The sequence below is a fragment of the Chiloscyllium plagiosum genome, chromosome 33 (genome assembly GCF_004010195.1).
Source record: "Chiloscyllium plagiosum isolate BGI_BamShark_2017 chromosome 33, ASM401019v2, whole genome shotgun sequence".
In the NCBI taxonomy this organism is placed as follows: domain Eukaryota; kingdom Metazoa; phylum Chordata; class Chondrichthyes; order Orectolobiformes; family Hemiscylliidae; genus Chiloscyllium; species Chiloscyllium plagiosum.
Window position 1 is genome coordinate 15,665,519 of NC_057742.1, and position 27,115 is coordinate 15,692,633.

At 41.6% G+C, this 27,115-nt stretch overlaps 2 protein-coding genes across 7 annotated transcripts in view; one reads left to right on the top strand and one right to left on the bottom strand.

The window, feature by feature from the left end:
- The window catches only part of LOC122539881 (breast cancer type 1 susceptibility protein homolog), an 86,012-nt gene extending 77,020 nt beyond the window's left edge, over window positions 1–8,992 (bottom strand). For 2 of the 3 annotated variants that reach the window (XM_043675021.1, XM_043675019.1), the window contains exons 1-2: window positions 8,904–8,992; window positions 7,959–8,111 (exon numbers count right to left, since the gene is read on the bottom strand). The gene's annotated coding sequence lies outside the window, so the exon portion shown is untranslated. The remainder of the gene's footprint in view (window positions 1–7,958; window positions 8,112–8,903) is intronic. The other variant, XM_043675020.1, reaches the window with a different exon arrangement.
- Window positions 8,993–9,273: 281 nt separating this feature from the next.
- The window catches only part of nbr1a (NBR1 autophagy cargo receptor a), a 73,635-nt gene continuing 55,793 nt past the window's right edge, over window positions 9,274–27,115 (top strand). For 3 of the 4 annotated variants that reach the window (XM_043675024.1, XM_043675026.1, XM_043675025.1), the window contains exon 1: window positions 9,274–9,516. In XM_043675024.1, the coding sequence (XP_043530959.1) occupies window positions 9,415–9,516 (102 nt within the window). In that variant the 5' untranslated portion in view covers window positions 9,274–9,414. The remainder of the gene's footprint in view (window positions 9,517–27,115) is intronic. The other variant, XM_043675022.1, reaches the window with a different exon arrangement.

Here is a 27,115-nt window from a genome sequence, read left to right on the forward strand (position 1 = left end):
AGGCAGGCTCTGGAAAGAAACACCATCTGGATTACCATGACAAATGGGAGAGAAGCTTTGTGGAAATGCCTTGCAGATGATAATCGTATCTATGGACTTGACGATGCAAACTGTTTGGTCAGATAAAATGGTGACCAAGTTGAAAGATGAAGGAAGGGCTGTAGATGTCATATACATGATCTTTTGTAAGGCGTTTTGTAAGGTCCCCTTAGTTACCAATGGAGAAAGTGAAGTCACATGGTGTGCAGGGTGTTCTAGCTAGGTGGATAATGAACTGGTTGAGCAATAGGAGACAGAGAGCAGTAGTTGAAGGGAGTTTGTCGAAATGGAGAAAGGTGACCAATGGTGTTCCACAGAGATCAGTGCTGGGGCCGCTGTTGTTTGCGATAATCGATAAATGATCTGGAAGAGGGCACTGTTGGTATGATCAGCAAGTTTGCAGACGACACGAGGGTTGGAGGAGTAGCAGAAAGCATAGGGGACTGTCAAAGAATACAGGAGAATATAGATAGAGTGGAGAGTTGGGCAGAGAAGTGACAGATGGAGTTCAATCCAGGCAAATGTGAAGTGATGCATTTTGGAAAGTCTAATTCTAGAACAAATTATACAGTAAACAGAAAAGTTGATGAGCAGAGAGATCTGGAAGTTCAGGTCCATTGTACCCTGAAGGTTGCTGCACAGGTGGATAGAGTGGTCAAGAAGGCATATAGTATGCTTGCCTTCATCAGATGGGGTGTTGAGTATAAGAGCTGGCAGGTCATGTTAAAATTGTACAAGACATTGGTTTGGCCGCATTTAGAATATGGTGTACAGTTCTGATCACCACATTACCAAAAGGATGTGGACGCTTGGGAGAGGGTGCAGAGAAGATTTACGAGGATGTTGCCTTGTGTGAACGGTGCCAGCGATGAAGAGAGGTGGAGTAGGTTAGGATTGCGCATTTAGAATATGGTGTACAGTTCTGATCACCACATTACCAAAAGGATGTGGACGCTTGGGAGAGGGTGCAGAGAAGATGAAGAGAGGTTGAGTAGGTTAGGATTGTTTTCATTAGAAAAAAGGAGATTGACGGGGAGACCTGATTGAGGTCTATAAAATCATGAAGGGTATAGTCAGGGTAGATAGAGATAAGCTTTTCCCAGGGTGAAGTAAAAAATGAGAAGTCATGCTTTCAAGGTGAGAGGTGAAGAGTTTAACGGAGATACATGCGGCAAGTACTTTACACACAGGGTAGTAGGTGCCTGGAACTCATTGCCAGCAGGGGTGGTAGAAGCAGGCACGGTGGATTCATTTAAGATGCGTCTGGACAGAGTCATGAGTAGGTGGGGAGCAGAGGGATACAGAAGCTTAGGAATTGGGCGACAGGTTTAAACAGTGGATTTGGACCGGCTCAGGCTGGGAGGGCCGAAAGGCCTGTTCCGGGCTGTAAATTTTCTTTTGTTCTTTGTTTTAAAATCTACACTACGTGAACAAAAACAAACCCAGCAGATTGTAGAACTGTCCATTTTCCACTACCACTTTTATGCAAGGAATGCTTAAAGTTACATAAGAGGGTATTTTTCTTACATCTAATACTCAGTGAAAATGATCAAGTTAACTGGTGTAACTTGTACTTGCACAGATTGAATCAAATTCCATTTAATAAAAAAGGTTCAAATGTGTTCTGTTAATAATTTCTTCATTTGGAGGAAGTGTGAATTTTTGGGTTATAGCTTCCCCTGTGAAATCCTAACAATGTAAACAACCAGATCAAAGGAAAGCAAACTGACCATATTATTTTCAATGACAAAAGTCAAAGTTTCAAGGTAACTTTTATCTAATAAAACATACTAATGACAGCATAACTACAGATGTGTGGCAACTTAAATTGTTATCATACAGCCAAATGCACTGGTCTCACACCCTCCCTAACATCCAGTTGACCATCATAATTTCCCTTTCACCCATTCCCATTCTAGAGATAACAGTCTAATGGTATTATGGACTGTTAATCCAGAGACCCAGGTTCCACTCCTGCCACAGCAGATGGTGAATTTTTAGTTTTTAAAAAAATCTGGAATTAAGTGTGTATTGCTTAAAAAAAAATTCTAGTTCACTAATGTTCTTCAGTAAGGGAAACAGTCATCCTTACCTGGTCTGGCCTACATGTGATTCCAAACCCACAGCAATATGGCTGACTCTTAATGCTCAGGCAATTAGGAATGGGCAATAAATGCTGGCGTACCTAGCAACACCCTCATCCTGTGAATGAATAAAAAAATTCCAGAGAGATAATGCTGTTTCTATCTCCATGTCGATTCCATAACAAAAAGTGTGTGGGATTAAGTTGCATAGCACCTGTGTGGCAGAATTTCTTCCATCTTTTAAACACAATTTATTTTCTTTATCTGCATGTATATTGCTGGCACAAAGACACAGAAAATTCCACTGCAATAAGCTGCAGTCTTCCAAATCAACACAGCATTGAGCAAATAAATGATCTAACTAGATCACACAAAGCCTTGTTCATCTGATATTTATATCTTATCTTTCTACCTCAAATATGCTTGTCTTAGAAATCCTACAGCCTTTACATTGATGACAGACTTTCACATCAGATTTCTGTCTCTCACTGTACCCCAGTTTTTCACGTTTGTCTGGCTCTTATTGTTTGTCTCAATATCCAGAGATGTGCATACCAAGGTTAAGACAGACAATTCCAGAATTTTTTAATCAAAGTGCTGAAACTGAGGTTGAAAGTCAGGTGGGTGGGAGAAGGATAACATGGCAGTGCTGGAGAAACAGATTTGAGTTTTCAGGTTGGCTTGGGTTGAGAGGAACGAGCCTTTGAAGTTTTGACATTGAGATGGAGAGCCACTATTATCTTGTGAACTATCAGATGGCACATGCTGGATGTGCATTACAAAGTTTTACATTAGTTAAACTGGCTGGAAGATAGGTGTGGTCAGAAGAATACCAGAATAGGTGACCATGGAATCAGCAAAAGCACCGGTGGAGAGTTTAGAAGCAGATGGGTGAAGTGGGAAATGACATGTAGGTGGAAGCTTGAAAGTACAGCAAGATTATCAAACAGAGGGCTTGAAATGAGACATCAAGATGAGAACATGTATGGGCATAAGCAGGTAGGGAAAGAATTACATACAGGTTTTGTGAAACAAGAGGTTCAGCTGAGCATGACTGAGATCAGATAAGAACTTGCAGTTAACAATGGGGTGCTGGAGGCAAGGGTAATGAGGTTAACAAGGTGGAAAAGCATTCATTATGTAGAGCCATTTAATATTGGAAGCCTTCAGTATTCAGGTCAGTTTAACAAGGTGAGAAGTATTCATTATTTGAAGCCAGTTATTCATTGTGCAACAGCAGATGGCTTAATCTTTACTATTGACACTTACCGATTGTAACGATCACCCAATCAATATGTATGTTGCTTTATCTGGATGCTCCTCCCTGATGACTGGATAATTAATTAAGAAACTGCTATTCCAGAGAAGACAGTGAACTCATATCCCTGTGCACATGGATGTTCATTCTCTCCCCCTCCAGGACCCAGAATAAAGATGAGGAGGTAAAACTACACTGTCTCTGAGCGTTTTGCTTTGACTAAGGTGGGGGGGTGGATGGGGAACCTAAACATTGGTGCAGTCAGCAGAATCCAAACGATCGGTGTCAGCAGGCACCTGGTACATCAGTGTCTTGAGGCAGATGGGCCCACAAGCTAAGATTTTAAAGCTTGGTCCCCATCAATATTCCTGCGTCCCCGAAATGGTTCCTTAGTTCAATCATGCTGTATTCTACGGATTCCATGAACGCCAATTAGTTCAGTCGAGAGACAGTTTCCTTGGCCCCCTTCATATTGCAAATTCAAACAAAGTTGGTCTCTACCAAAGTTGCCACTGTAATTCTGACTTTTATTTGGGAAGTTTCATTTGGAGAACATATTAAACTATATTCTGCATTTGTTTCCCCATGAATATCTGAGTTTAAATCTGAACTGAAACGGCCTATTCAATTGCTAAAGCACAGGAAACATTGTTGTTGTCTTGCTGTTCCAGATTTTTGAAATATTTTTCCTGACAGCTTTTACATTAGCCAAGTCTCAATTTGTTAAAGGAAAATAAAATTTTGAATAACCTGAATGAGGTACCTGAGGGTTTGATTTTAGGACCACTGATTGTTGTTTATAACTGACTGAATTATTTAGGCAGTACAATTTAGAAGTTTATAGATTGTATCAAACTTAATAATGTCATAAAGATTGAACAGAGTAACAGACTTCAAGACGACTGAGAAAGTTGAAATAGGCAGACGATATAACGCAGTTAAACGTGTGACTGTCTTCATACTGATAACCACCTTGGAAAGGAAGAAATGAGATAGGAAATGCAAAGATGCTTTCAGCAGCGAACATTGTCTCTAGAGTTTCTCCATTCACAGGTAAAGCATACCTTTGGACCACTGCCCACCCCTCCACAAACCTGATCTAATGGATTCAATCAGCTCCCCAGTCATAAGCATGAAAAGTGAAGAAGCTAACAACAGTAAAGGGGAGGGATATGAATGTTCACTGATCAAGCTAACATCACAACAGCCAGTTGGCTTTGTTACATTTAACAGCAGAGCAGGAGCAGCAGCAGCAAACAATGCTGTATTCACCTAGCCTGCAGCTGCAGTACGCTCAGGTGTGCTGGTATCCTCTATCTGAAGGACCTCCCGAAGGATGGAGGTCACGTTAGCTTTGTTAAGTATTTAACTGCCCCTATCCAAGGAATCAGATTTCTCCGTGGAGTGCTGTGCAAGGACAGACTGAATTTTGTTTGCAGGTTGGACTTTACTGAAGGAGATTTTGGAGAACTGGCTTGTTTCCACTCGACTTGGAGGGGATGGAGTGGTCACTAAGGACTGTGAATTTAGCAACTTCACTGGTGAATTTTTTCCCCACATGGAAGGATTCTACAAATTCTAATGACTGTAACAGACTAGTAATTTTTGTTGTTATAATCATTGTATGCTGTGTGTGTCAATGACTTGCTTGGATGCTGGCTGTCAGAGTTTATGAAAGCTGGTAATACCATTGGTTATCATGAGATGATAATGAGACGTGTATGGGTATAAGCAGCTAGGGAAAGAGTTAAATTCTGAGTTTTGTGAAACAATAGGTTCAGCTGAAAATGACTCAGAAAAAAACTTGCAGTTAACAATGGGGTGTTGGAGGTAAAGGTAATGGGTTAACAGGGTGGAAATGCATTCACGTAGTGCTATTTAAAAATATTGGAAGCATTCAGTATGTAAGCAAGTTTTGTGAAGATTTGTAGCTCAGGTTAAGGTTTTAGATGTAGGTTTGCTCGCTGAGCTGGAAAGTTCATTTCCAGACATTTTGTTCCCCTACTAGGTAATATCTTCAGTGGGCCTCATGCGAAGCAATGCTGAAAATTCCTGCTTTCTATTTATATATTTGGATTTCTTTGGGTTGGTGATGTCATTTCCTGTGGTTATGTCAGTTCCCAAAATTCAGTATGCAAGGTCAGTTTAACAAGATGAAACGTATTCATTACGTGAAACCAGTTATTCATTGTGTAACAGCAGATGGCTTAATCTTTATTATTGACACTTGCCGATTGGAATGGTTACCCAATCAATATGTATGTTGCCTTATCTGGATGCTCCTCCCTGTAAAATGACTAGAGAATGCTATTCCAGAGAAGACCGTGAACTCATGTCCCTGAGCACATGGGCGATAGTTCTCTCTCCCTCCAGGGCCTGGCAAAAAGATGGATGAGGTAAAACTACACTGTCACTGAGCGCTTTGCTTCGACTGAGGCGGGGTGGGCATGGATGGATGGGACGACACAGAATTAAAAGTGGAGGCCGTTTCAGAAGAGGATTTCACTGGTTGTTTGTGAAGTATGCAACTTGCTTTTGTGCTACCTATGAGCCCTTGCTGATCTTATAGGGATGATTGATGCAGACCCTGATTCTAAACTGTGACTTGCTTTGTGTGCACACACATGAGTCACTGCATGCAGCAGAGACTCATCTTCAATCAGGTCTGGCATCCCAGCCAAATTTTTCATCAGGTCACATGGTCAGTGTGCAACAGCCACCCCACGTTAAGAGAATTCAAACATCTTCCATTCATCAAAATGGAGTTCTGGGGCCTAGAACATCAGAACAATCCATCATGGCCAGTAGTAACAGACATAAATGTCACATCGTTGTCATCGCCCAGAAGCTCTGGTGCTATGACATTTGTTGGCAGGAGGTGATCAGTTTAAATAAAGACAAGGTGGAGAAATGCATCTTCCCGAAGGCTAAATCTGATATTTCCCCAATCAAACAAAAAGAGAAAAACCAAACAAACACCGACATTCTAAACTAAATGCTTAATACACAAGACTGTTTATTTTGCTCATTAGCAACAAACCTGTCAGTGATAAACTCCTATCAAACCACAAGAACTCTCTCATAGCTAAAGAAACACCTTAAAATTCATCACTAAACTTCTTCAGAGATCAAAACTCCTTGTGCCATTGGTTTAAATTCAAACTGACATAAAAGATACTGAAATAAAGAAATTACACAGGTAACATTACCATACACAAACCTCAACAGATAGTGATTGGTAAGGAAGGCAATCATCAATGGAATTGTCCTCCTGGGGAAATTGCCCAGAGCACAACCTGGTTATAATGAGAATTTTTTTTGTCAAAAAGACAAATTGAGACCTCATGGCAGCATCCTTGTTTTAGACACAAAGTTGAGCACATGCCATTGTTCTCATGATGGATCTCAAGAGGTACACGTCATCCATGGCATGCCAGGTTCTGCGACTACTGGACCGATCATTTGCTAATACAGTTTGGTATTGCCTTCTGCCTCACCCAAAAATAATTGTTGCTGCAGGAAATTTAGTTAGTACCTCATAGCTAACCTGATGACACGCAATGAACAGGAACAACCACAAAATGCCCATAGTTCTTGGTCTGCCCTTAAATCCATTTTAAACAGCTCGTGAAGAGCCTCTAGTTTTCTCTACCACAATATATCAAAACCAGTTTGATGAGAAAGTCAAATCCAGGGAGGCGTTCTTGAACTGGAAGCATCTCCAAAAGCCTGAAGGAAAGAAAGTAGGGAGGTGCAAATAGAGTTGTGGAGACGTACAGCATGGAAACAGACCCTTCAGTCCAACTTACCTCTGCTAACCAGATATCCTAAATTAATCTTGTCGCTTTTAACAGCATTTGGCCCATGCCCCTCTAAATCCTTCCTATTCCTATATCCATTCAGATGCATTTAAAAGTAAATAATTGTATCAGCCTCCACCACCTCTCCCAGCAGTTCATTCCAGACCAGCATCATGCAGTGAGATACATCTGCCCCATAGTTCTCCTTTAAATCTTTCCCTCTCACCTTAAACCTATGCCTCCGCATTTTTGACTCCCCTACCCTGGGGAAAAGTCTTTGACTATTCACTCTATCCATGTCCTTCATGATTTTTTGATGCAGGAAATCCAGTAACTTGCTGGAAACTATGACATGCATGAATTATTTACCACAGCCACGATCACTTATGACCCAAGCACTTACACTGAAGCTAAGAACACAGTTATGCTCATTGGAAGAAGCACATTATGAAATGCCACTACCTGCAAGTGCCCATCACACACCATCCTGACTTGAGATTCCTTCACCGTTACTGTGAAAATCCTAGAACTCCCTTCCTGATAGAACTGTGGGTGCTTTTTTTTCCTCCCTCCCAGCTGAACAGTCATCCTGAGCATCTTTGTTTTGCCTGTGACATCTTGCCATTGATGCCCATTCGCTAGGGTAAGGCAAGAAGATGGATCTATTTCAGTCTGAATGGGAATGAAATCTGAATGATTATTATTACTTGAGTTTGAGTTTATTTAAAAGTTTGTTACATTATTGCAGCTTGTGATTTGAACAAAAAGTTCACTGACTTGAAATTTTAATGGTTTCTCCTTTTTGAAACACTGTTTAGGCTTGTTAATCTCAGATTTCCAACATCCACAATATTTGTGTTTTGCTCTTATTTCCACAGATTTGCAATCAGATTCATACACCTCAAATCATATTTCTCGATTTTCTCAGTCCTGTTGCAAAATCAATGACACACATTTAAGTTTGTTTTCACCACCAGTATATATTAATCCATTGTGCAAACTGTACATAATTTAAGCATTTCTTTGACTAAAGGTTGAAGGGGTTTCCCGAGTTAAACACTGCAACCTTCTCTAGGATAGCACCCATGGCTATACAACTTCTTCATTTCAGTTGCTTGGACTTGAAAACCAGAAATAAGAACCAGAATCATTCTCACTGTCTTCTTCCCATCACAATTAACAGTGACAAGCGACGCAGATTCAGTTGTTAAACTATCGTTACTTTTGTTTCGAATCAGCTGCTCATATTTCAAGCCCAACCACAAAAACAGCAGCCCAAATAGGTTAAGGCTGACATCCCAACGTCACGCTGTCTAAAGTCTCACTCCTCAAGTCAGACTCCAAAAGCTATTAAAAAGACTACTCCTAAGCAAAACAAGGAAATTATTCCAACTACTTCAGTCAACATTTACTCCTCAATTAACATCACAACAGATTTAAAAAAAGATAACCAGGTCATTATTTAATGCTGGGAGCTTGCTGAACTGAAACGCTCCTGTATTTCCCGCATTATAACTGTAATTGTATTGCAAAGCGAGCACTCTATGGGTTCTAAACGTTTCGGGAGGAACAGCAGGGGTGAAAGGCGCTATACAAATACAACTCGCGTCGTTTTTCGAACCCCCCCCGTTCAATCCTCACACAGAACACAATACCCTCCTGGGGCCCGCTCCTGGAAATGCGGCAAATCGCACACATCTTAATCAGAAAAACATAAAATACCAGGCGTAATGAAAAGTTGGAGCGGTGTAAGGTAGTACCCTCATCAGACAAGCATCGCCATATTTTGGGTTTCCCGCGCTAACCCTCACGTCACACGACACAACGCGATGACGTCGCGCGCATGAACGTGCCATTTGTGAAAAAAATGACGCAAGGCAACGCGGCAAACGAGATGGCATCTGCCAAATTATTTGTTTTTAAACGATTCGATGTCTGACTGTCCAACATCCGACGCTTTATCCGGGTTTCTGATTGACTTTGACGAATGCTATGAGATCTCTACCTTATTGCGTTTTGCCTGACGTCACGTCCTGCCAGGTGACTGGCCGTGGCCAATGGGTGACCGTGTTTACCCGTGGCCGCGGTGAATGCTGGGTAACGTCGGGGCGCTGATGTAAACAGAAGCCGCTGGTGTCGAGGGGGGAGAGAGCGATCACCATCACTGTCACCACCACGACTGTAACTATTACTGTTACTGGGTTGCCGCCAGCTTCTCAACCACCGGGGAGGTATGGGGGAGCAAATCAAACTCAACGTGACCTTTGGCGGCGACACACAAACTTTCCTTGTGTGTGACTCGCAGAAGACGACGTGGGCGGATCTGGAAGCTATGGTTAGTGCTGAGTAGGGAAGGGGGCGAACCCCGCCCCGTAATAACTCTTCACTCCTCCCCGTTTCAACCCTTCATCCCTCCCCCATCAACTCTTAACTCCCCCCCATCAACTCTTCAAACCTCCCTCATCAATCCTTCACCCCTCCCTCATCAATCCTTCACCCCATCAACTTCTCTCTTCCCATCCTACATCTATGCCCACCCCAGCCCTGCACTTCTACGCCATTCCCAAGCCCTGCATGTGGTCTCACTTCCCCCTCAGACTTTGAATCACACTTCCCAATCCTCATTCCCATTTTCAGACCCTGCATTTGCCCTCCCTACAATCCTGAATTTACCACCTTGCAGACACTGTGGTTACTTTGTACTCCCCCCATGTTGCCTATCTGTCACACCCTGTGTTTAATCCCTCCACTCCCGAATCCCATTTGGACTGCTCACCAACTGGGGCAAGAATATGTACCCCAAAATTTTCCCATCTCTCAACAAATAAGGACAAGGTGCAGTTTTATCACGCTCATAATCCTGTTTGCTTTTGATATAGCTGTTTTTGTGTTGGTATTAAAGCTATTGTTATTCTAAAGCATTTCCCAAACATTCTCAAATATTGCCCTTCTGTGATACTTCATAAAAGTTTGAGTGAATTGTGATTCTCAGTAGTTGTTTGTAATATTCTTTCAACACCAGATTTGAACTATGTTTTGTTTCTCCGACCAAATCTGGCTCTTTCTGGTATGTGTCAGACGTGGGATGATGTGCTCAATTTATAATGTTGCCTCACATATTGGTTAAAATGTTCAGTAATGACTCCTTGCATTCGTGATTCTGCTCTTTCATCTAGGTTTCCTGGTTAAAATAAACAGTTTGGTTTTATGTAGAATTACCAGTACGTTGATTACAAATATAAATATTTACTTGGTAGAATGTTACTACCACCTTTGTTGTTTACTTGGGTTTACGTGAACATCAACTCTGTTTCGCTTTTTCCATGAGACAAATCATGATGTGACATTATTACCGATCTCAGTGGGAACCATTTCAGATCCTGAACTTATTTATAATGTGATGCGCCCTGACTCATGATATTTACTTCAGTATGCGCTTATCATGTTTTTGCTGGATAGCAAGCATGCAGTTTTTTTTAAGGTAGTAGTGTGAAATCTAACTAAAATTAAACAGGATATCAGATCATGCTTGCAGTTTTAAAAGATTCTGACTTGCAGATTTCAGGCTGAAATTGTTTGACTGAGTCACTCAGCATACAATGGTGTCCCAAATTCCTTGACAGTGTACTTTTGCTATCAAAACTTCCAGTGGTAATGGATTCTAAGTTTTTCTACAAGGCTGTCTTGTTAATTTTTTATGTGTAAGCATTCACTCAATGATCCAGTTGACTTGCACTTGTACTTTGGAAAGCAATTCATTCTAAATTATTTTAAAGCATTTAAAATATTTTGCCCCTTATTATCATCAAGTTGTAAGCAAAAGCTCCTGAACAGAGCCCTAGAAATGTAGCTTGACGTGGCTCGATTTACCTAAACGGATAAAACTTTATTGACACCAAATGTCATTGTGATTTGTTTGGGCAATCAATGCCAAAATCAGATGGGTGAGATGTTTATCCTACCAATGGTAACTTAAACAGTGAAGAAAGCTTGTTCAGGGTAACATTCATGTCAGTAATAGAATAAGAATCTAATCTAGACAGGAAGCATCAAAGTGGACTTGAAAAGTATCTTCAGTTATGTGAAAAGGAAATGTGATAAATTTGGGGACTTAAAGGAATGATGATAGTAGGTAGGTAATGGCGAATGTTTGAAGAATTCTCAGAGGGACTACAATAACTGTTTATTCCTATCTGGCACAAAACTAAAGCTGGAAAGGTGGCCCAAGCATGGCTAATAAGTGAAACTAAGGATAATGTTTGATCCAGGGAAGGGGCATATAACTTGTCCAAAAACAGCGGCAGACCTGAGGACCCAGCAGGGTGTTTTTCATATTTCAGTAAAGGAGTATAAACGGATTAAGAGATTGGTGGAAATCAAATATGAGATCAAGCTTGCAGGAACATAGATACTGAAGCTTTTGAAATTAGTTTTTATGTGAAGAGAAAATGATTAGTTGCAAAAAACAATGTACATCCTAACAATCAGAAATAGGGAAAGTTGTAATGGACAGTGAATTAAATGTATAAATTGTTTTTGCTATCACGAAGGACAGATAATGTCCCAGAAGTGTTGGGGAACACAGGATCTAGTGACAAAGAGGAACTGAAGGAAATCAGAATTAGTAGGGAAATGGTGTTAGGGAAATTGTTGGGATTAAGGCCAATGAATCCATAGGGCCTGAAAATCTACATCCAAGAGTATTTCAGGAAGTACTCCTAGAAATAGTGGATGCATTAGTGGTCATCTAAAAAATTTCGAAAGACTGAAACTATTTTTTATCAATTGGACGGTTGTTAATGTAACCCCACCTTTTTTTTGAAAAGAGGAGGTAGAGAGAAAATTGAATCATAGCATGATATTGGTTATCAGGAAAATGCTGGAGCCCATTATAAAACATTTAACATCAGAACAATTGGAAAACAGTGATAGGATTGGACAGAGTGAGCATGGATTTACAAAAGAAAAATCATGCTTGAAAAATCTTCTAGAATTTTTTGTTACTAGTAGAGCTGACGAAGGGGAAGCAATAGGTATGCTTTGACTTTCAGGAAACTCTTGATAATGTCCTACAAGAAATTAGCATATAAAACTAAAGCACATGTCTGTATCAGTGGATTGATGTGGACAGACAATTGGTCGGTAGACAGGAAACAGAGTAGCAATAAATAGTTCTTGTTCCAAGTGTGGTACTTCAAGGCTCAGTGATTGGACCCCACTTACTCGTAATGTACACTAATGGTTTAGATGAGGGAACTAAATTAATAACTCCAAGTTTAGCAGACAACACAAAGCTAGGTGGATGGGTGAGCTGCGAGCAGGATGCAGTGATGCTTCAGTGTGATTGGGTAAGTTTTTCTGAGTGACCAAATGCATGCAGATGAAACATAATGTTGATAAGTATGAACTTATCCACTTTGGTAACAAAAACAGGAATCATGATCTGAATGGGGATAGATTGGAAGAAGAAGTAGAAATACACCTTTGCTGAAAGCAAGCATGTAGGTGCGACAAGTGGTGAAGAAGGCAAATTACAATTTGGCAGAGACAACTAGAGTATTTGAGTACAGGGTAATTATATCTTGTTGCAATTGTACAGGGTCTTGGTGAGATCACGCCTAGATAATTGTTTGTAGTGTTGGCCTCCTTTATCAAGGAAGGATGTTCTGGCTCTGCAGGGAGTGCAGTGATGGTTTACCAAACTAATTACCGGGATGGCAGGACTGACATATGAAGACACTGGATTGGTTCAGACTATAGAAGAATGAAGGGCTCTTTACACAGAGAGTTGTGAGAGCATGGAATGCGTTGGAATGTGGAAGCAAGGTCATTGGGGACATTTAAGAGACTACTGGACATGCATATGGTCACAGAAATTTGAGGGTGCATAAATGAGGATCAGTGGTCGGCACAACATCGTGGGCTGAAGGGCCTGGTCTGTGCTGTACTGTTCTATGTTCTATAAATGTGGGTCCGCTGCAGAGAGAGTCATGAATGGGAAGTAGAAAAATGGCAGAGAAGTTTAATTATTATGTTGTATCTATCCTCACCTGAGAAGAGCCACAAATCTCCCTGAAACGTAAATTCAAGGGAAGAAATTGGTGCTGTGGTGTTTAACATTATGAAGCAGTGTTTTGGATATGGAAATAAATGTAGTATTTTAAAGTTTGCAGATGACAGAAAGCTAGGTAGGAATGTGTGTTGTAAGGAAAATGCAAACTCATTTCAAGAGAATTTGGGGCAGACTTGATAAGTGAGCAAGTTCGTGTAAGATGGAATGCAACATAGAAAATTCTGAGGTTATCCAATATGCAGAGTATTTCTTAAATGGAAAGAGATTATAAAGTATTGTGGTTCCGTTCGCCGAGCTGGTAATTTGTGTTGCAGACGTTTCGTCCCCTGTCTAGGTGACATCCTCAGTGCTTCTGTGATCTTTCCTCCGGCATTTGTAGTGGTTTGAATTTGCTGCTTCCGGTTGTCAGTTCCAGGTTGTCCAGTTGTAGTGTACAAATCCCATGCAAGGACTGTACAAAACACCTCATAGGACAAACAGGAAGACAGCTAACGATCCGCATCCATGAGTACCAACTAGCCACGAAACGACACGACCAGCTATCCCTAGTAGCCACACACGCAGATGACAAGCAACATGAATTCGACTGGGACAACACTACTATTATAGGACAAGCCAAACAGGGAATAGCCAGGGAATTCCAAGAGGCATGGCACTCATCCACAGATTCAATCAATAAGCACATCGATCTGGACCCAATATATCGACCACTGCAACGGACAGCTGGAACTGACAACCGGAAGCGGCAGATTCAAACCACTACAAATGCCGGAGGAAAGATCACAGAAGCGCTTCACAGGAGGCTCCCAAGCACTGAGGATGTCACCTAGACAGGGGACGAAACATCTGCAACACAAATTACCAGCTCGGCGAACAGAACCACAACAACGAGCACCCGAGCTACAAATCTTCTCACAAATTATAAAGTATAAATGTACAAAGGAATCTGTGTGTCCTTGAATATCATCACTGAATCAAACTGATTTTTAACACTCAAAAAGCTTAAAACTTGTTCACTTCTTGGAATAGCCTTCTCAACACTTTTATGCTGTGAATGGTGTTAATTCAGCATGTTTAGATTTGAGTTCTTTTTTTTTCCCAGTTATTTCCTTCCTGCTTTGGATTCTGCAGTTTTCACTTGGTCAAAATTCTTATTTTATTCTCTAACATTGTGCATGATTAAGCATTCTTAAGATATAATCTGAATGCTATGTGACATATGATGGCTTGGATTTGAAAAAACTATTGACTGGCTATTTCACTCCAGAAGCAGCACCAGCTTCCACAAGGAACAAATAAAAGTCGATAAGGCGTGAGTACAGATAGTCCATTTAGCCCATCAGGCCTACTCTAGCATTGAACGAGATAGGAACAGCAGCCGGCCATTCTGCTCCTCAAACCTGTTCCACCATTCAGTAGTTGATCTGTGGCTTAACTACATATACCTGCGTTTCACCCATATCCCTCAATATCTTTGCTTGACAAAAATTTATCGATCTCAGGTTTTAAGTTAGCAAGTGATCCAGCATTCACTGCCTTGGTGGAAGAGAGAGTTCCAAATATCTACCACCATCTACTTGCCCTCTGGCTGAGAAAATCCCCCTCATCTCAGCTCTAAAGGGGCACCCCATCAATCTGTGACTGTCTTTGTCTCTCCTGCTAGTGGGCACATCATCTTCATATCCACTCTGTACAGGCCTCTCAGTATTGTGTAAGTTTCAATGCGATCTCCCCTCATCCTTCTAAACTCCTTTGAGTATAGACCTAGAGTTGTTTTTATTCATTTGTAGGATATGGGCATCTCTGGCAGGACATCATTTATTGCCCATCCCTAGTTGTTCTTGAAAAGGTGGTAGTGAGTTGCCTTCTTAAACCACTGCAATCCACCTGCTGTAGGATGACCCACAATTCCTTTATGGAGGGAATTCCAGGATTTTGACTCTGCAATTGTGCAGGAGTAGCAGTATGTTTCCAAGTTAGGATGATGAGTGGCTTGATGGGGAACTTGCAAATAGTAGTGTTCCCAAGTACTTGCTGCCCTTGTCCTTCTAGACGCAAGTGGTTATGGGTTTGGAAGTTGCTATCTAAGGACGTTTGGTGAATGTCTGCTGTGTATTTTGTAGATAGTACATAGTGCTGTCCAGCATGTCAGTGGTGGAAGGAATGGATGTTTGTGGATGTGCAGCCAATCAAGTAGGCTATTTTGTCCAGGATGATGTCAAGCTTCTTGAGTGCTGTTGGAGCTGCACCCATCGAGCCAAGTCGGGAGTATTCCATTACACTCCTGACTTGTCTTGTAGATAGTGGACAAAGCATTTGGCAGTCAGGAAGTGAGTTACTCACTACACTATTACTAGCCTCTAATCTGCTGTTGTTGCTTCTGTGTTTATGTGGCAAGATTGTTGAGTTTCTGGTCAATGGTAACATCCAGGAGGTTGATAGTGGGGGATTTGGTGATGGTAACATCACTGCGTGTCAAATTATGGTGGCTAGATTGTCTCTTATTGGAGATGGTCATTGCCAGGCAATTGTATGATATGAACATTACTTGCCACTTGTCAGCCTGAGCCTCGATACTGTCCAGATCTTCACGTATTTGAGTATGGATTACTTCACTACCTGAGCTATTGCGACTGGCACTGAACATTGTGTAGTCATCGGTGAACATTCCCACCTGACTGTGTGTGATGGAGAGAAAGTCATTGATGAAGCAGCTGAGGATGGTTGGGCCGAGGATACCACCCTGAGAAATTCTTGCAGTGATGCCCTAGAGCTGAGATGACTGACCTCTTACAGCCACAACCATTTTCTTGTCTGCTATGTATGACTCCAACCAGTAGAGAGTTTGCCCACTGATGCCCATTGTTTCCAGCTTTTCTAGAGCTCCTTGATGCTGTACTTGGTTAAATGTGGCCTGATATCAAGGGCTGTCACTCTGTCTCTCATTCTTACTCAGAATTCAGCCCTTTGTTCCATGTTTGAACCACAGCTGTAATGACGTTAGAAGCTGCGTGGCTCTGGTAGAACCCAAAATGGGCATTGAGTAGGTTATTGCTGAGCTGCTTGATTGCACTCCAAGATGATCAAGAATAGACTGTTTGGGTAATAGATAGCTAGGTTGGATTTGTCCTGGCTTGTGTCCAGGGCATAATGGACAAGATTCAACATTGTCAGGTAAACGCCAGTGTTGTAACTACTGGAAGAATTTGGCTAGAGGAACAGCAAGTCCTGGAGCTCAAGTCTTCAGTACTGTTGTTGGAATGTTGTCAGGCCCATAGTCTTTGCAGTACTCAGTGCCTCCAACCATTTCTTGATGTTGTGACAATGCTGCTCCTTTAACAAGGTTATATTGTCTTTTTTTTTCCCAGAGGGGTTATAACTGCATAGGTTCAGATGTATCTGGTTTGGATGGATTTTGGGATCAATTTGATTTTGGCTAACAAATACCGACTCGGGTAAAATGTTTTTAAGTTTAAAAAAAAACACTTGTATACTAAAAGGCCAATTCTCTCAGCCCAGATTTTCTCTGGTTTGGTTTGGTTTTTGAGCATTCTGGCTGTTCAGAGCTGCTGGTCAGTTGTTAGCTGGGAATCTAAAAGAAACAGCTACATGGAAGAAGGTGTTTCATGCTGAATCTCTCTGCCATCTCTCTCTCCTGGAAGACCCTGTGTTTTTCCAAGGAGTGTTAATTCCAAGGGAACTTAGAACAGCATCGTGAAGTTGGGATAATCTGTAGTGTTTTTGGTTAGTTTGTTATTCTGTATTCTGTTCTCTTTTGTATTTGGTACTCTGTAAATAAATTCTGTTTTGTTTAAAACTGGGGTTTTGACCTGCTACATCACTCCTGGAATATCCATTTTACATCTGTTCAAAACAACGAGGTCTGGGCTACCTTCTTGAAATGTTTTGAGAGTGTCTTGCCTCGTCCATAACAGTATCACATGGAGTGAATCGAAATGGCTAATGACTGGCACCTGTAATATTTGGGACGACTGGACAAGGCTGGGATGGATCATCCACTCAGCACTTCTGGCTAAAGATTGCTGTGAGTGCTTCAGCCTTATCTTTTGCACTATTGTGTGAGGCTCTTCCATCATTGACAATGGGGAGCTGCCTCTTCCAGTGAATTGTTTAATTGTCCATCACCATTCACAACTGAATATAGCAGGACTGTAGAACTTGTTGTGGGCTCACTTGGCTCTATCTATTTCTTGCTGCTTATGCTGTTTGCATGCAATTTGGCCTGTTTGGTCACTTCACCAGGTTGACACCTCATTTCTCTGTCTGCTTGGTGCTGTTCCTGGTACGCCCTCCTCCACTCTCCATTGAGTCAGGATTAATCCCCTGACGTTTTGGTAATGATTCACCAGGGATATGACATACTGTGAGGTTGCAGGTCGTGCTGGAGTACAATTCTGCTACTGTTGATGGCTCTCAGTACTTCGTGGGTACACAGTCTTGAGTTGCTAGATCTGTTGGAATTCTGTGCAATTTAGCATGTTGCTAGTGCCACACAACGTAATGAAGGAAAATGTGAAGGCAGAGCTTCGTCTCCAGAAGGACTGTGCAGTGGTCACTCTTACCAATACTGTTTCGGACAGATGCATGTGCAGCCAACAGATTGATTAAGGATGAGCATGTTTTCCCCTCTTGTTGGTTCCCTTTTGTCTGCTGCAGTCTAACAGTAGTGTCTTTTAGAACCTGACCAGCTTAATCAGTGGTGTTGCTGCCGAGCCACTCTTGGTGGTAGATGTTGAAACTCCCCACTCAAAATACATTTTGCGTCTTAACCCTAACCCTCAGCATGTCCTCCAAGTATTGTTTAACATGGCAGAGTACTGATTAAACAGCCAAGGGAGAACAGTATGTGGTAATCAACTTGAGGTTTCCTTGCCTGTGTTTAATCTAAAGTCATGAGACTTAATGGGGTCCTGACTCCATGTTGAGGAATCTCAGGCCACCTCCATTTTGACTGTATACCACAGTGCCACCACTTCTGCTGGGCCTGTCCTGCACATGAGACAGGACTAATCCAGAGATAGTGGGACACTGTCTGTAAGGTATGATTCCATGAGTATGACTGTTAGGTTATTGCTTGACTAGTCTGTGAGAAAGCTCTCCAAATTTTGGCATAAGCCCCCAGATGTTAGTAAGGTGATGGATGGTGAATTGGTAAAAATGGTTTAAAAAAAGGACAGGACTTGGACAATTAAAAGTAGGTCCTTGGTATGTGGTGTAGAATAGAGAGACCTAGGGGTTCAGTTGCTTAATTCTTTGAAGTTTGCTTCACATATGAATAGCTATTTAGTATGCTTGTCTTCATTGGTCAGACTTTTTTCAGTGCAGGAATTGGGTCATTATGTTGCGATTGTACAAAGTGTTGGTGAGGTCTGTTATGGAATACTGTGTCCATTTCTGGTCTCCTTATTATAAGAAGGATATCATTAAGCTGTAGAGGCTTCTGAAGAAATTTACCAGGATGTTCCTGGGAATGTAAGATTTGAGTTATAAGGAGAGGCTGGATTGACTGTGTCTTTTTTCACTGGAGGGAAAAAGATTGAGGGGTGACCTTTTGAGATTTACAAAATCATGAGGGGTATAGTTAATGTGAATGGCAGGTATCTTTTCCCGAGGGTTGGGGAATTCAAGACTCGGGGGCATATTAAGTTGAGAGGAGAAAGATTAAAAAAAAAAGACATTAGGGACAGTATGATGTGTATGTATGTTTGGAATGAACATCCAATCTATGCTTGGCATAGATTGATTAATTGGTTTGAGTGGTCTGTTTCTGTGTTGTATGACTCTGAGGACTTTGAAGGGCTGTTTTTACCACTGTTCTTTCTGGTGCATCAGGTGATGCCAGGTGGTCCATCCAGTTTTGACTCCTAGTTGAGACTTTGTAGTGATCGATGTACTAACTGGCTTGATTGGCCATTTCAGACGGCAGTTGAGAGTCATCACATTCCTGTAGGTGTGGAGTCACATGTAGGCCAGGCCAGGTGAGGATGGTAGATTTCCTTCCCTGAAGGATATTAGTGGTCCTTAACCACTCCTCATGTGACAAGCCCATCATTCCCAGGATCATTGTTGAAAACCTCCTTTGGATCTCTGCCAACACCAGATCATCCTGCTGTAGAACCTAGAACAATACAGGTCAGGAATGGGCCCTTCAGCTCATGATGTTATGCCAAACCTGATATCAAAGTAAACTAATCCTTTCTGTGAGCCATTGGTCTATATCTCTCCATTCCTTGCTTATCTAAAAGCCCTTGAACACCCCATCGTATCTGCCTCCACTATCACCCTTTGGCATTGTATTCTGGACTCCTACCACACTCTGTCTAAAAAAAAACTTGTCCCTCACCTCTCCTTTGAACTTTCCTCCTCGCACCTTAAACGCATGCCCCCTTGTATTAGACACTTCAACTCTGGGAAAAAGATTCTGACTGCCAACCCTAACTACGCATCTCATAATTTTATAGACTTCATCCTTGGTGATGACCAATACACTCACCTCTGCTCCTTGACTCTTGAAGTTCTGGTTAGCTACTGGTGTCTTCCACAATGAAGACTGATGCAAAGTACCTATTCCGTTCCTCTGCCATTTCTTTGTTCTTCATTAATACTTACCCAGCTTCATTTTGGTGCAATGCAATTTCTACTCTTGCCTCTCTCTTACCTTTCAGATTGCTAAAGGAACTCTTGAAATTCTTTTTATATTACTAGTTAGAGTACCCTTATATTTCATCCTTTTCCTCCCTTATTCCTTTTTGTAGTTATCCTCTACTGGTTTTTAAGGTTTTGCTTTCCTCTAAGTTCTCACTAATCTTCCCCACCTTACATGCTTTTTCTTTTGCTTTTCGTCATTTTGTAATCAATCTACTCTGGGATGTTACTGTACACCTCTTAAATACAGGGTGAATTCTATCATATTGTGGACACTGGTCCCTAGCAGTTGCTTCACTTTCAACTCCCCAATCATCTCTGCCACATCAGTTGATCCAGAATTGCCTGTAACCAAGGTGAGGTCTACCGCAAGATGCTCCAAAAAAAAACCTTGTGGGCATTCCATGAATTCCTTTTCTTGGGATCCACTGCCAACTTGAATTTCCCAGTCCACCTACGTATTAAAATCCCCAATGAGTTGTGTAATGGTTATTTTCTTGCACCACTTTTCTATCTCTTGATTTATTTTCTTCCCTGCATCCTGACTACTGGTTGGAGGCTTGTATATGACTCTCCTCATGGTTCTGTGTTTCCTTGACTCTACATGCAAGATTCTGTGTCTCCGATTCAGTATCACTTCTGTGCACTTACCTGTCCTTTCAATAAGATGAGCATCCTTGAATGTTTAGTTCCCAGCCTTGATCCCCTTGCCGCCATGTCTTTGTGATTTTTGACAATATCACATCCACCAATTTTAATATGCTACAAACTAATTTGCCTGGTTTTGTATAATGTGCGCATTTTAAGTACAACACCTTTCAGTCCTGTGTTGATTTACCCTTGTCAGCTGTTGACATTATCCTCTTTTTATTGTTAAAACTGAAGCAAAGGAATTATTCAACATATCTGCCATTTCCCATCATCGTTGACAGTATCCTCACTTTCAACTTCGATGGGCCAACATTACTCCTGACCACCCACTTTCCCTTTTCCTTTCATAACCATAAAACTACTACTTATTGATTTTCATGTCCCTGGCAAGTTTCCATTCCTGATTCCTTTAAGTAGTTCTTGTTTTGTGGCTCTGTACTGGTCTTTGTATAATTCCCATTAAACAGGATTTTTTAAATTTGCTATTTTGTGCATTTTTGTCAGGCCTTTCTTTTAACTTTATGCTGTCCCTTTTCTCTAGTTGTCCATGGCTGTTGATGGTGGCTGATCAACTTTGCTTTGCTGCCATTACCCCCATAATCCTCAATTCCTTTACTGATTTAAAATCTGTCTATCTCACCCCACAATATACTTTAACAACCCAGCCTCTACACAGAATTCCTTTGAGACAAGTTCCTCCTCATTTCTGCATTGTGTTGGCAACCTCTTATGCTGAGATTATATCCTTTTGGTCCCAGTCTCTTTCAACATCTATCCTGTCAAGTTCTCTAGAAATCTTTTTATACCTTTAAATAAGGTATCATTCTTAACTCAACCTCTCCTCAAAAGACAGTCCCTTCATATCTGGGGTCAACCTATTGAACCTTCTGTGGACAGCCTCCAGTACTTGAATATCTTTTCTTGGATAAGGGGACCAAAATTGTTTGGACTCCAAGTGCTGTCTGACTCGTGCATCATGTAGTTTTAGCAGATCTCACGATTATTAATATACTCTGTTCCCTTTTGAACTTAAAGCTAGCATGCATTTGCCTTCATAATACCTGCTGAGCTTCTATGTTAGCTTTTTATGATGTAGGGACTCTGAAATCCTTGTACTATAGCTTTATGCTATTTTTTTCCCCATTCAAGTAATACGCAGGTTTTCTATTCTTCCTGCCAAAGTGCATGGCCTCAGATTTTCTCATATTATATACCATCTGCCAAGTTTTTGCCTGCTTGTAGACTGTGTCACACTCTTATTTACTTTCCTGCCCATCCATAAACTTGGCAATAGTACATTCACTTTCCATATCCAAACACCGATGTAGCTTGTAAATAATTGTGGCCCCACCATTGATCCCTGTTGCACTACTAGGAATAGGTTGCCATCCCGATAATGCCCTCCCACCACCACCTCAATTCTGTCCTCCATCAGTTCGCCTATCCTCAGTCTATGCTAATATACTAGCTCCAAGACAAAAGAAAAACTCTGTGCATTTTAGTTTGAAAAAAATTAAAACTAAGAAGATTTAAACCGACTTTCATACCTCTTATTTAGGACCTAGAATTTTCTTTTAAATATATGTTATGGTGATGAGTTGATTCAGCTTCAAGTGTACTGTTGGAGTAAATTTAGTTTCTATAGTCATGGTTAACTGTCAGCCCAGCTTGAGGGGAAACTGCAATCAAATTGGCTTGAAAATAGTAATTATTTCATTGTGAGTCTGCCTGTTAGCTATGCTGAAATGTAAAAACATCAAATTTGTGGAAATTTAATTGAAAAACCTGTGCAACTAATTCTGATTTTCAATGAAGCACATCAGTGAAGCCGAGATGCAAATCACGACACAGCCTTTCTTTCAGGATTGAACGATGCAGGCAACGAGACTAAATATATTTCCTGAAATGATTCTGTTGTGAGTGTGTAGCATAAAGTATAATATGGCTGGAATGTACTGGGGAATCATGTAAATAAAGTGGGTTGACACAGACCAGATACTATACCTTGGATCTGTATGGATGCTTTGAAACACGTGAAAAGTACCAATGACCAATCACAGCTCACTTAGTCACCAGACTACACCCATGGGTCAATCACACCTCTCAAAATAATATGCAGTTTAGTAATTGAATTTTGACTGTGCAACCTGAAAGCAACTCTAAATTCACACACTGATTTATACTTATGTGTGCTGCTACTCAATATGCCCAACACCATTAATGGTGAGAATCATGTTCATACCTTTTGAATTGAAGGTCCTTGTGACTTTTGTATGGAGATGTAGATAATTTTTTGAGATACTTTGTGGATTGGGATTGCTGATTACCTTATTTTTAAATACTTACAGGTATCAGTCTTAAATTTACCATTTCTTTATTTGACCCTTGTGCCCAAGACTTCTCTAATCTCCAAGGTAAAAACAATGACTGCAGATGCTGGAAACCAGATTCTGGATCAGTGGTGCTGGAAGAGCACAGCAATTCAGGCAGCATCCGACGAGCAGCAAAATCGACGTTTCAGGCAAAAGTCTAGTGTCACTACTGATGTCTAACAGCATAGGGAAATTCATTTTCATCTTAATTGACCGAACAATACTCTATAAAGTTGTGAGAAGATTTGTAACTTAGGTTGAGATTCTGGATGTAGGTTTGCTTGCTGAGCTGGAAGGTTCATTTTCAGATGTTTTGTCACCATACTGGGTAGCGTCTTCAGTGAACCTCCGGACGAAGCACTGCTGGTGTTTCCTGCTTTCTATTTTATATGTTTGGGTCTCCTTGGGTTGGTGATGCCATTTCCTGTGGTGGTATCATTTCCTATGGTGATGTCATTTCCTGTTTTTTTTCTCAGGGGGTAGTAAATAGGATCCAAGTCAATGCGTTTGTAGATAGGGTTCCGGTTGGAATGCCTTGCTTCTCGGAATTCTCGTGCATGTCTCTGTTTGGCTTGTCCTAGGATGGATGTGTTATCCAAACAAGCAGAAAACTAGCCACCAGGATACATGAACATCAACTGGCTGCAAAGCGACATGACCCTTTCTCACCAGTATACTTACATACATTGTAGGACAAGCCAAACAGAGACACGCACGAGGATTCCTAGAAGCATAGCATTCCAACTGGAACTCTGTCAACAAACACACTGACTTGGACCCCATTTACCACCCCTCGAGAAATAAACCGGAAATGACAACACCATAAGAAATTACCACCACAGGAAATGACATCACCAGCCCAAAGGAACCCAAACATAGAAAGCAGGAAACACCAGCAGTGCTTTTATCCCAAGGCTCACTGAAGAGGTTACCTAGTATGGTGGCGAAATATCTGAAACTAAACCTTCCAGCTCAGCGAGCAAACCTACACCCTGAACAATACTCTAACGGAGCATACAGCTTACCCAATTTTCATTCCATCAATTTCCAAGTACCTTCTGACCTGTCCTACCTGTCTCCTTCCTTCCCACCTGTCTGCTCCATCTTTCTCTCCAATCCAGCCACTGAGATTCCGTGTCTTTTACATTTTTGGTTCCCTGATGAAACTATGACTTCCACCAACTCAGGATTCCCTCTACAATAAAAGCAAAACAGTTGGAATTTTGTTTTATATTCGTTCAAAAGACTTCAATGATAGCTGAAATAAGTACACCAAGACCGGTATCCCGTCACCAAGCCACCTTTCATTTACATATGGAGAGCCCTTGACACTGATCCAACTTCCTCAGAGCCAACTCTCAGAGTGAACAGAATGTCTGACACTCCTGTTTTTTTTGTGCACGAATCTTTATTCAATTTCCAGCACCACCAAGAAGAAAAGAAACACCCAAGTGGCCATGACAAGCAGTGCTCTTCACATCAAAGGGTCATGCTGCGTGATCAAACAGTGAAGGGGAGGGCAGGGATTAAATCAAAATAGAATTGGAGGGGGAAATAATGCACTCCACTCCCTGCAGCACCCACCTCACCCTAAACAACTCCAGGGTGTTGGTGGACACAGTGTGCTCCTTCTCCAGAGACATACACTCCTGTTTTTTTTAAAGTCCTAATGATTTAATTGAAAATCCACCAGAGCGGACAAATCCCAAACATCAAACAACTTTATACACTCCTGTTTGGTTTTTTTTTTCTCTTTTTTTTTTCTAATAATTTAACCCCCACACTACCACCTAAGTGCGGTAGTGCTTATTTTATCCCCAGCACCCATGGTGTGTGTGTGCAGGTGTGAGACACAGTGAAAGACACAAACTGCACAAATCTTTATTCAATTTCCACCACCAGGAAGATAGGAAAACACCCGGGTGGCCAGTGACAAACACTGCCCTTCACATCAAAGGGCAGTGCTGTGTGATCAAAACAGTGAGGGGGAGGGTAGGAACTAAATCAAAATAGAATTGGAGGGGGAAATAATGCACTCCACTCCCTGCGGCACCCACCTCACCCTAAACAACTCCAGGGTGTTGGTGGACACAGTGTGCTCCTTCTCCAGAGACATACAAGTCCTAATGATTTTTTTTCAAGTCCTAATGATTTAATTGAAAATCCACCAGAGTGGACAAATCCCAAACATCAAACAACTTTATACATTCCTGTTATCTGTCAGCCAGAGTTCCTTGATTGGTCCAGATTAACAGCTGCAATCAGGGAACTCATATTCTATGAGGTCTACCCGGCTGACCTTGTTACAATCACTATGTTCCTTCCCTTTTGAAACTGAGGACTTAGGCCTGTTCTTTTTTTGTTGCTCCTCCTGGGGCATTTTAGCATCGGGTCAGGTTCTTTCCACTCTGCCTCTGATACGGGCAGTGTGTAATGCATTAGAGAGCCCACAGCGTCTCGTAAAAAATTCATTCTCCTCTTCAAGTGGCTAAGGTGTTGAAATAGTGACATCCACAGTGTCCATGTCCGATTCAAAAGTATCTTCAACATTTGACAATGAGGGAGAACCCACAGGCTTCCATAGGCCCCTGTTGGAAATGCAGTCAAAAAGTTGGGCATGGTTTGCTTTCGCACCGTTTGCAAGTTTCATATGGTCTACATGCTTGTTCAGGACTGTCGCACCTACCTGAACTTTATGTGTAACTGAACCTGACCTCTCATTGGCCATGCCTCTTACCCATGCAAGGCTATTGCTGTGGTTCCGATACCAAATGTCATGTCCTGGAGTAAATTTGCTTAATGGAGTCTTGTCTGGCATTGCAGTTTCACCACCTCACTCCCCCTGGGTATGGAAGATCAGAGTTAACCTGGTGTGGAGTCTTCTCCCAATTAGCAACTCTGCTGACCATCTTGCCCTATAATCAAATGGGAATTGTGACAGTGGATCTAGTGAAGCTGTGGACTAATTCTGGAAGCCTGTCTTCAAAGTTTGGACTGCAAGAAATGCTTACCTTAACTCAAAAAGACAACTGTTGCAAGCAAATTTCTTGAGCACGTTTCTCTCTCATCACTAATGAAATAACTCCGCAGAGACTGCTATCCTTTCACTAAGTCATCCTTTATTTACATGTGGAGATCCTTGACACTATTCCAGCTTTTTCAGAGCCAGCTCTCGGAGTGAATAGGTATAAACAGGAGTGTCAGAGATTCTGTCAGCCATGGCTTCCTGATTTTGGACCAAATTAAGAACCCCAATCAAAAACCCAGATTCTGAGGTCCACCTGGCTGACCTCATTACAATAGCACTTGAACACCACAGAAGTGTGTGTATATATCTTGTAAATCCATATATTCTTAGTTTGTTCTCAGTTTTGGAAATTAAAACGCTTACAGGTCATGTAGAATTGGGTGACACAGTTGTCATACTCTTAGCGGTTCCCAGTCAAGTAAGAAACCAAGGTCAACATACCTTATGTTTCAGTGGACTTTGTTAATCCCAAACTGTATACTGTACACTGGTTTCATAAACCTTGTCACCAAGGCAACAACCCTTCTGAAGATGTAAGATGCCTGCTCATTTAAGGTTTTACAGGCCGACTTGTATATTCATGGAGCTTTGGAGAACTTTCGGATGTTATGATGCACTTGACTGGAAATTGTCTTGAACTTTATACCCAAACAAGGGAATTAACTTAATTGATGTATGATGTGCTAAGACCTTTGTGTAAATTCCATTAATTCTCACCACTTTACCTGGAATTTATTCTTGACCTGCATTACTGTAATTGTGGGAAACAACTAGTTGCAAAGGAAAGATTATCAAAACATAGTTTTTTTTGATCAACCCACCGACTCCCATAGCTACCTGGACCACACCTCCTCCTGCAAAAATGCTATCCCTTATTCCTTATTCCTCTGTCTCCGCCACATCTGCTCCCAGGAGGACCAGTTCCACCACAGAACACACCAGATGGCCTCCTTTTAAAGACTGCAATTTCCCCTCCCACGTGGTTGATGGATGATCTCCAGCGCATCTCATTCACTTCCCGCACCTCTGCCCTCGAACCTCACCCCCCCAATTGCAAAAAGGACAGAAGCCCCCAGTCCTTGCCTTCCAACCCACCAACCTCCCTATACATCGCATCATCCTCCGCCATTTCTGCCATATACAA